At 40.3% G+C, this 11,226-nt stretch overlaps 1 protein-coding gene across 1 annotated transcript in view; it reads left to right on the forward strand.

The window, feature by feature from the left end:
• Nucleotides 1-10,762, forward strand: part of dnah9 (dynein, axonemal, heavy chain 9) — a 160,965-nt gene extending 150,203 nt beyond the window's left edge. The window contains exons 75-78 of the mRNA XM_063482191.1: nt 3,356-3,538; nt 8,242-8,495; nt 8,578-8,713; nt 10,535-10,762. Of these exons, the coding sequence (XP_063338261.1) occupies nt 3,356-3,538; nt 8,242-8,495; nt 8,578-8,713; nt 10,535-10,762 (801 nt within the window). The remainder of the gene's footprint in view (nt 1-3,355; nt 3,539-8,241; nt 8,496-8,577; nt 8,714-10,534) is intronic.
• The last annotated feature ends 464 nt before the right edge of the window (nt 10,763-11,226 follow it).

Genomic DNA, 11,226 nt, shown 5'->3' on the forward strand with positions numbered 1-11,226 from the left:
TGCACTCCCTCTATGGAGCAAGTGTCACTTTTCTTATATCATAAACTGGAAGTGTTAGCTTTGTTAAAAAAAGATGCAGTAAAAGTTACCCTAATTTTTTTCTCCTTCTTTAAGAAAGAATGAATAATTTGTTTTTATATAACTGAGAGTGGCTGTGGTTCAGGAGTAGAGTGTGTGTGTGTGTGTGCGTGTGTGTGTGTGTGTGTGTGTGTGTGTGTGTGTGTGTGTGCGCGCGCGCATGTGTTTGTGTGTGTGTTAGAGAAGACTTTTAGAAAATGAGTTTATATGAATGTTTGTGTTATTGGACGAATGAAAGTTGTTGTAAAAATTGCTTTAAGTTGGAGTAGAAAAAACACTATACAAGTATGTATGTTGGTATATTCATCCAAGTAAGATAAGATATGGCAGAAATTGGGAAACAGTAAAGACAAATGATAAAAAATATGATGAGAAAACAAGGCAAAATAACTCAGTACAGTCAAAATACTCCACTAGACAAATAAATAAAATACAGTAAAAAAAAAAAAGTATATATATATATATATATATAATATGTGTATATATATATAGATTATTTGGGCTTGTTTTACTGTATTTGATTGCTACAGTCGCACTAGTGAAACAGTGGTTGGAGACTGCAGCGTGACCAAAGTTGTTGCAACTGTGTGCAATGAACTTGTGATTTTGTTGCCTTTGATATGGTTGCTTTGAAGACGGGGGACAGATCCTTGACCACTCACGGTCAGCTGCTATCTTCAAAGTGATTTTGGTGACTCACAACAGCAATTAAATGACAATAAAACAGAATCAGTCTCATTAGATGTTATCTGTTTATGATAACACAGCAGTTACTGTAATAAATAGGCAAAAAGTACAAATCCAGCTATTGCAAATGTGTTGCTTTTTACATACACGGAAATTCACATTAAAAAGGAATTCACATTAACTGCTTACATTTAGAATCCCAGAAGATTAGAATCAGAAATTCATTCGCAGATAGTGACATAGTTGGTGCTTAAAAATGGCATTCCAGCTTTTATATAGGAATATAATGAGAAGATGAGTTGGTAACCGGCTTACTCAAGTCCCCTACTGCAAAAAGGCATGTCACAGACAGGTTCAGCTCATCGGTTCAGACTGACTTAATTGCGAAGTTTTGGAAAATAAATGCCAATTATTTGTAGACCTTGACCAATCTGTCTGAGAATGATTACAGTTAGTCCAAGATGGACTATTTGAAGATTGTTTAAAGATAACTTAAAAGTGACTACCCCAAGGTTAAGCATGAAAAGGCCTTAGTTGGTTGACTCAACTACTTGTGGTCAGATGCACAATGCAAAAAGTTCAATTTATTAATCTGATATGCATAAATTTTTCCTATTCACAAAGAGACTCTCATCCTATTTTTGCTCTAATATGACTGAGCCATTAAAAAGTAAAAGCTTAAATTAATTGCTTTAAATAAAAGTGCCCTGTAAAGTACGTAGTTATGGAAGCTATTTATAAACTAAACTATAGCTAAATAAGCCACACAGCCCAGAGACTTGTCAGCAACCATCTGACAACCATGGATTGCAAAGGAAAAACAGGTATTCCCCAACCAAACAATTGACTGCTGGCAGTTGTTGTGAAATTGATTAACAAAGCCCCATTCACATGTGTATTGTCCATTATTCAGTCGACTAAACTGTGTGTTGACAATGTTAAAAATGGGAGTAGTTAATGACATTGGACAGAAAGACAAAACTGGAAAGTTCATCACAGTAACTGTATTGTGTATCTAGTATGTAGTCCTGTGAATGGGCTTATGAAAAAATATATTACAGTTAGATACATTACATGTACATCTCTGGATTGTTAGTATCACCATAGGGGACAAAGTCGGTGTGGCAAAACAAACCAAAGAAAAGCATGCTCATGATGATCGTGAATGTGTGATCACTTTTGTGGTTTTCAGGATTTGATCCATTACAGCATAGTGCTTCTCCAGTTGTTTTCTTAGTGACTGTGGTCTCAACTGCCTCCAGATTATGAACAAGCTCCTCCTGTGTAGTTTTGGGCTCATCCACATTCCAGCTCCAGATCTTGCATAGAGCTCCCGATCAAGGATGATTAATGGACATTTGCAGGTCTACAGTCTTGTCCCTGACATCTTTAGACAGCTCTTTGGTCCATGTTGGTGGAGGAATTGGTGTGCTTTTTACTCATAATGGGTTGAGATCAGATGTATCTATAATTGACTGATTAATTGACTGTAATCTGCGTGTCACATGGGAACACAGTCAGTCATCTGTGGGAGTCAGAATTCTGGTTGGGTAAGACTTTCATGTAATGTGTTTTTCTGGATTTTTGTTGATATCCTGTCTCTCTCCTTTAAAGTAAAACTATGGTAAAAATTAGAGACTGTTCTTTTCTTTGTAAGTGAGCAAACTTATGAATTCTGCAGGGGATCAAATAATTATTTCCACCACTTTATGATTACAATTTGATAATTGCAACAACCCCTTTCTAACAGAGAACATTAATTTGATTTCACCGCTGACCATTAGGGAAGTTTGCTCAGCATGTTTCATTCATGTTTAATTCATATGCGCATGCTTTTAACTGGGATTGATTTACTTATGTTTGCTCTCATCTGTATTTTAAAGTCAATGATTAGTTGACCTTAAAATGTCTAAAAACATATATGTAAGGTTGATTTGTGACTTTACATTTGCCGTGTGTGTGTGTGTGTGTGTGTGTGTGTGTGTGTGTGTGTGTGTGTGTGTGTGTGTGTGTGTGTGTGTTTCCATGTTTCCATTGGTCATTTAATATATTATGATTTGGAATCTTTCTGGCTTACTGAAAAGGCCCACTATGTATTCTGGGTGTTCAGTAGCTGCCAAAGTCAAATCAGATATTCAGAATCATCAGCAACAAAAAATCCATAGATACGATGACCTGATATCCTTAGTTTGGTACCTAATCCTTTGATTGATCTCTCTTGCTGGTTGTCTTGGGAAAGTTTGGACACAGACATTAGCTTTCACCCCTTGTCCACAAAAATACGATGTGAGCATTGATTTTCTGAAGGAATAATACTGTTATTGAAAACAAAAAGCTGGTGTTGCAAAAATATGTCTTCATGAATATTTATGGAACAATTTCAAACAGTTTCTCAGACTGTCAGCATTGACAGGACTGAGTTTATGTGACTCAGATAAACCCATCTCTTTTCAGATGTTTACTTAGGAGAGTATTGTCTTACCATTGGTGTTTCTTGTCCTACTTAGCTTTAATATTGACAAGCATAATGGGCTATTTTACTGGGAAACACTCCTCTCACTTTTTTCTACATTCCTATCCACGTTATCAGGTGCATGCAGTGCTGGAAGAGATACTGGAGAAACTCCCAGAGGAGTTCAACATGGCTGAGCTTCTAGGGAAAGCAGAGGAGAGGACTCCCTATCAGGTCGTGGCGCTGCAGGAGTGTGAGCGTATGAACATTCTCACCCAGGAGATCAGATGCTCTCTTCACGAGCTAAGCCTTGGACTTAAGGTGAGTAGTGGCTTTGAAGAGTTAATGGGAGGCTGTGCACTGTTATGAGACTGGAGATGGAAGTGTTTTGCCTTGCAAAAACATTTACATTGTACATGTCCTGTGGACAAAGCCTGAGTTTTATTATGATACAGTATTCAGTAGCTACCAAGTCAAATAAGATCCATCCATCGATTCATCCACTCATCCATCTTCTTTCACCTATCCTGTGCTGGGTCTCATGAGCAACCTAAGCAGGGAAGCCCAGAAGTCCCTCACTGAGGTGTTCCCAGGCCAGCAGAGAGACCTATTTGACATGGGTCTACTCCTGGGCCTCCTGCTGGTAGGAGATAGCGACTGGTCACACTATTTCAGTCACTACCCAAAGCTCATATCCATACGTGAGGATAGGGACGTTGATCGACCAGTCTAGTCTAAGGTTCTAGTTCTCATTCCCACTGCTTCAGACTTGCAAACCACTCCAGTGCAAGCTGGAGGCCACTACCTGATGGTCATCCTAATAGAGATATCTCCAAATGGAGCAACCTTTGAACGACAGTCAGGACCAATTTTCCAAGCCGAAGGTGCGGGGAAGCAACCGTCTTGTCCTGTTATAAAAACTCCAATGGTGATAAGTAGGATATCCAGGCCTCCCCACCTCCTTCCACCAAGGGCAACTCCAGAATGGAAAAGAGTCCATCCCCTCTCCAAGAGACTGGTTCCAGAGCTCAAACCATGCATTGAATTTAGCCATTTAAATCTATATAACACAAATGCCACAGCAAGTGGGAGCCAGAACGACAAGTCAGGGGGGGAGATATCATCACCCCCACCCAAGATTGGATACCAAGCCCCAAGTGCAATGGAAGAAGGATCGTTGAGTGCAAGAGGAACTGACTGATCATGGCGAAGCTTGAAACCTGGACCTTCTGTAGCTGGTTACCAAGATTACAAGTACCCTCTGAAGGCCTACTTTCAATCAGAATCCGACTCAGAATACTTTAATAATACCTAAGTAAATTATGTAGATTATGTGAATGCAGTACTACAGACAATACCTACTGCAACCATTACCAAGACAAATCAGCTGATCTACACCACGGCAGTAGTGATCAGTGAGATGTTTGGCTAGGAGTTGAGCGACCATAAGAAATATGGAGAACATTCGAGATCTCTGTCCAGAAGAGTGCAGTCCTAGGAACAGCCAAGATACTGCACAGGACCCTCAACCTCTGGTAGAAGAGTGCCTGCAGGGGCGAGAGGGGAAATTTATATTCATATATATATATATATATATATATATATATATATGTGTATATATATATATATATATATATATACATATATGCATATATATACATATATATATATATATATATATATTTATATATATATATATATATATATATGTGTGTGTGTGTATATATGTATATGTATATATGTATATATATATATTCTAGAGACTTCCTGGACTCAATTAAATCAAAAAGCACTTGCTCAGTAGGACTGGCACTAATGGCTAAAAACCTGCAATGCAAAACAGTGAACTGTGACTTGAATCCCCACCATAAAAAGCTCCAGTTATTTTCAACACCTATGATTCACTTTACATAGGCTTCTCTACTGTTGACATCAACAGGCTGCTTCATTAGTATTCCTGCATAACTAAATCTTTTCCTTTGTTGTTTGTCAGAAGCACGGTTGTAAGAGTGACTCAGAGATCTGGCTTACAGAGTAGCAGAAAGGAATGAGATGTCGGCATTCTCTGTGTCAAGCCTGACTGAGTCATGTGTTAACAACAAATTAAAAGAGAAAGAAAGGGGGAAAAATATGTCAATGCATTTGTCAGGAGTTATGAGGCTTCGATCTCCCCGCCCTACAAGCCCCAATAAATCGGCTCAGTGATTTAAAAGCCATGTACACTGTTGTACCAGCAAATGGAATCATATTTTGCCTCTATAGTTCAATAAATAGGAACTATCAGAATGTTATCCTGGTTGAGGTGTTGGAGCTTCATAGTGCTATGAGGTTGAGTATGAAATGGCTGAACTGATGGATTATTTTGAGGAGTGGTTAATGATAAAGTCACTTATCTAGATAAACCCACAGAACCTTATCACCCTCATAAAGAATTCTTATGTCACAAATGGGTATCTATACATCAGCGATACATCAGCTACACTATCAGCAGGTGAAGGACACTACTGTTTTCACTCACATGCTGTCTCATTACTCATCAGTGCCATCTTCTCTTGGCTATCTTACAGCATGTTTCCTTATCTGGCATGGCTTGCTTATTCCCATGTTTACTGATTTCTAAAGGGCTTGTTACCATTCAACACCTTAAGTAGCTGGAAGGTCTCACCTCCAGTGTTTAGCTAGACAAACAGGAAGAGATGTGTCACTCTTTTCCCTTCCTGTAAATAGCATTCAAAAACCAGCAAGAAGTTTTTTGCACAACAGACACAGCATTTGTCAGCACTGAGAGCACTCGCCCTAATTAAAATGGGTATTTCCAGATGATCAAGAAGAGCATGAAAGCCAAATTATACAACAGATTTTTCATATCCACAAGCAGCCTGTTCAATAAAGTACAGCAAACAATGGCAATAGAACTAATATTAGCATTTATGGTGACATCACCAGCCTAGCAAGGCTCTGGTGATTATACTGCAACAAATCCGCACTATATCAACATAATGTTTTCAAAAATGAAGTTAGAAATTGGATAAATTAGATTTATCTATTTTCTATGGCAAAGGGACAGAACACATGACTTGCCGATACCTGTGTAGATGTTGCAGTTTCATGTTTCATGACCTGTCTATCAAACACTGGTCGGGTCACACCAGCAGTTCATATTGCAATATCTAACATTTTAATGGAATCCTCACATTCTAACAAGTAAATCCATACTTTTCTGTTGCATCATATTCATGTTTGTTTTAAAGCAAAATGTCTTGAAATTACTGAACTTCAAAGGAATACCAAGGGAGTATCCAAAACAGAAGAAAATGTTGTAGCTTATGAACACAATCAAATGTTATTTTCCTTTTCTGTTGGCTTCCACACATATAAGTCTCAGAATTCTGCATGTGGGATAACCTATTGTTATTGTAATGCCAACATAGAAGTGTTCTTTAATTTATTATAGTGGTAGATTTATGAAGTCAGGCCTAGACCTCAGTTTGCACCCACCATGTAACTGCAAGTCGTTGGTCTTCCTTGGTCTCTTGTGCTCTGAGGGGTCTCTGGATGTCTGGAGCCTGGATCTCCTCCATACCTGCTTCATGCCCTGGGGGATGGGGCTATGGCCCCCCACACCCTCTAGCAGATCTTTACATGAAGGAACCTTTTGAATACAAGCACGCTCATGCTCACAGGTGTACACACGGGTGCTCACACACACAAACTACACCCTTTTTGGCTCCTACCTCAAAGCACACTATGCGCTGTCGATCTTATGTGCTGCACAGTAATATTCAATATTTAGTATTTACTTTTATATTCACATAGATTATCATGATGTTGTTGTTTATTATATTACTCTCTTTTTTTTGCTTGTTTTCTCTTTTTTCTTTCTCAACAGGTGATCCAGGTGATTGATATATGTATTTTTTGTCTGTTTGTTTTTTGTTTTTGTTTTTTGCCCTTTATCACCATTCCTCTTCCCCGCTGTTTTTCTTTCCCTACCTCTCTTTCTTTCTCCCTTTTCTTTCCCCCAGTCATGTCTGTCCCGTGTGTAGCAAGTGAAAATAAAATAAAATAAACAATAAAAACAAAGATCAATCAAATGGACCAATACGGCAAGGCCGGGATGGTCCATTTGGTAAAGTAAATCCGTTGGGCATCTTTCTTGGCCTTTAGACAATAATTCTGATGGTAAAAGAACCAAACGTGACAGGCGGGAAAAAAAAAAAAAAAGGCACAACTTCGCATCACACTTTCTTAATTTTCACTATGGCGGAGTGGTTAGTTAGCATACTCTGTGTTAGCTAGCAAGTGTTTGCAGGCAAGGCAGCATCTTCCACGCAATCTACAGGCAACCACAGCAGTCTCCTAGCTACCACAGCAATCACAGGGAGGTTTTTCGTATACCACTGTCTTTGAGGCCAACCTCACCCAGCAACAGCCTCTAGTATCCACACACCAGCTGGTCAGGAAATACACCACTGTCAACCATTCTCTAGGTCTGTGTGACGGAGGCCTTAGCTATCCAGCTATCCACAGTCCTTTTTGTCTAGTAACACCACTTTGTACCTCTTTCCTGACTGTCCTCAGCCATGCACAACAGGAAGAAATAGTTTTGCTATGCTCATAGAAAGATATTTACTGAAAACGCTGCAAAAGCAATGATGCCTCAAGCTCTTGGCAAGAAATTGTTGGAGAATTAATAGGATAAACAGGATATAAAGAGTGGCTAGTATTTCGTTTAGCCTTGCTCCTTCCCTCTCCGCTGGTGGTAAGGTGCAATCCAGAGGACACTGCCTAAAGCCCAAATCAAGCAGATTATCCAGCAGATCATCATGCAGGTTGTTTGTTGGAAGATGTCAATGTTGTAGCAGTGGGATTGTAGCTAAAACACCAGGTGCTCTACTGTCAGTGTGTTGCAGAAATTAATGAAAGGAGAAATAAGAAACAAGATTTTTTTTATTACTTCTTTAACGTGTAGCAGTATATTTTTTATCTCATCTGTTCTCTCTCTTTTAACCCTCGCTCATCAGGGAGAGCTGACCATGACCAGTGACATGGAAAACCTTCAGAATGCTATCTTCCTGGACATGGTGCCAGAGAGTTGGACCAAACGGGCATATCCCTCCATGTCTGGCCTGGCCCTGTGGTTCACTGACCTGCTGGCCAGGATCAGGGAGCTGGAAGCTTGGTCAGCTGATTTCATCTTACCTTCTGCAGTGTGGCTGGCTGGCTTCTTTAACCCTCAGTCCTTTCTCACAGCCATCATGCAGGCTATGGCGAGAAGGTAGGGTTACTCAGCATTAAGATATAAGAAAATGATGGAAACCACATGGCTTGTTAACAGGAAATTTGTGGTTATGCGGCAGAAACGAGTGGCCCCTGGACAGTATGTGTCTGCAGTGTGATGTCACAAAGAAGAATCGCGAGGACCTCAGCTCTCCACCTCGTGAAGGGGCCTACATACACGGGTTGCACATGGAGGGTGCACGCTGGGACACACAGGTACATGAGTTTTTATTGATTTCCTTGTTTAGCTGACTGCCGCAAAGTTGCTACAGAAAGTTGATACAGCAAACACAACACGCTTTCACTTGCAAGCTCCTCAGACTATATATCTAAATGAGGTGAGCTGACCCTCACCTCATTTAAGCTCACAACAAAAGCACCTTCACATTTCCTTAGTGGCTTCATTTTCTGCTTTGCAACCTGCTTGTGTTCATAGCACATTACTCAGCTTCCCAAAGCTCTTTCTATCTCTATACATTCAAGCTCTGCATATGTGCCCAGCTTTCAAGGTGCATCCCACTAGACTTCTTAATTAGGGAATGTGCAGAGTGTGCACTTGAGCACTTAGATCACCCTTTGGAGGAGTGGTTCCTTTTTTCTTCATTAAAGTTGGAGGCGCAGGCAAATAGACAGGCAGCCCTACAGGCTGGGTGGCTTCCACTCACACAACTCTTCTCCTCCTACTCATTCTCCTCTCAGCCCCAGGGCCAGTCCTGTGCCACTGGCAGGGAGTAGCAGAGTGTGAATAGGAGAGTATGCAGCGCTCCGTTTGGACAATGCTCTGTGCAGCCATTAAAGTCAAAGATTTATATTAAACCTAATCTATATTATATGAACCTTACATTTTATTCAGAGATGGTTCAGACATCATGTATTGCATGTGGAATCACAGAATATGCAGATATGTCCTTTGAAATGATTTGTGTTTGTGATGGACACTGCTTTGTGATATACTTTATTCTTTCAATATGTTGTGTGAGCACACGATCAAAATGGATATTCGCTAGTGTAGTAAGAGTGTAGACACAGCATCATTAGAACAATTTATAATTGGGCGATCATGGCTCAAGAGTTGGCAGGTCGTCTTGTAATCGGAAGGTTGCCGGTTTGAGCCCCGGCTCAGACAGTCTGGGTCGTTGTGTCCTTGGGCAAGACACTTCACCCTTTGCCTACTGGTGGTGGTCAGAGGGCCTGGTGGCGCCAGTGTCCGGCAGCCTCGCCTCTGTCAGTGCGCCCCAGGGCAGCTGTGGCTACAATGTAGCTTGCTATCACCAGTGTGTGTGAATGGGTGAATGACTGAATGTAGTGTAAAGTGCTTTGGGGTCCTTAGGGACTAAGTAAAGCGTTATACAAATACAGGCCATTTACCATTTTTACCATAATGACTTGCTCACTTTAGGATCCTCATCATTGTTATGTACCCGAAACAGATATAAGGTTATTGGTACTTAGCAACTCTTTAAAGTGTTGTAGGAATTGCAGATGCAGTCTGGGCTTTGTCCTCTTTGCTTTCCAAAGTCATCAGGATTTACATTCATTCCTGAAAGTCACTGTGCATGCATGGAGAAACTTCTGTTTGTCAGGAGCTAATTGTAGGAGGATTAATTAGCGAGACAGACCACTCTGTTTCCGACTGTTTAGAGAGTGTGTATTCTAAGACAGGGTAGCTCGACTTCAGCTCAGACTCTCTTGACTTTCACCACTTTTCAAGGGTGCCACAAAACTGTGTTTAACAAACTCTAACTCTGCTTGTGCCAACCAAGATTAGTCAAACAGCTTCTTTTCTTTTCTTTTCTTTTCTTTTCTTTTCTTTTCTTTTCTTTTCTTTGCTCTGGCACGAAATGATTATTAAATGGAGGCTCAATGGCAAGCACAGCATCTGAGCAAAGCTTCCTCAAACCTCAAACTAATTTATAACTTCTTCAGTTCTGTGAAATGCTCCTGTCTGTGGTTGATTGGCTTGTCATTCCTCCTTCACACCCTCCCTCTCCTTCCCATCTCCCCGACTTTCCTTTACTTTATTTCTTTTTCTTTCAGACTGGCTTGATTGTGGATGCCCGTCTCAAAGAGCTCACCCCAACCATGCCGGTCATGTTCATCAAGGCTATCCCAGTGGACAAACAGGACAACAGAAACCTCTACCAGTGCCCTGTTTATAAGACTCGTCAGAGGGGACCCACATACGTATGGACCTTTAACCTGAAGACCAAAGAAAACCCCTCCAAGTGGACCTTAGCTGGTGTGGCTCTTCTTCTACAGATCTAGAGTGGTTTAAGATGAACACGCTAATGATCCGGAAAGAGTGAATGGTTCAAATGTCAATGGACATATATGAGATGTGTTAGTATTTGGGAGAAACAAATGAAAAGGTAGATTTATTGGTAATAAACCACATATTTATTTACTTCAAAGCACTCAGGGAATTCTTGCTATAGCCTCTGTTGGTTTCACTCTAGATAGTTTCAGAAAGCTAAGTCAGACCATTCTTACTTTTCCACCTATATATAAACATTTCAAAAATTTTGCAAAAATAGAAACTGACTCAAAATTAGACACCTTACCCCGCCTAAGACCCAATGTTTTTAGCATTGCTTTAATAGGAACCCCATATTATAGCATTTGTTAAAGGTAACCTGCCGTCATTGATTGTGCCATTATTGTAATAGTGGGACTTGTGGCGATAGCGGTTGCTGTTCTGATTATGGGACACCCGTGATTATAAGACTTCG

The sequence above is a fragment of the Pelmatolapia mariae genome, linkage group LG8 (genome assembly GCF_036321145.2).
Source record: "Pelmatolapia mariae isolate MD_Pm_ZW linkage group LG8, Pm_UMD_F_2, whole genome shotgun sequence".
In the NCBI taxonomy this organism is placed as follows: domain Eukaryota; kingdom Metazoa; phylum Chordata; class Actinopteri; order Cichliformes; family Cichlidae; genus Pelmatolapia; species Pelmatolapia mariae.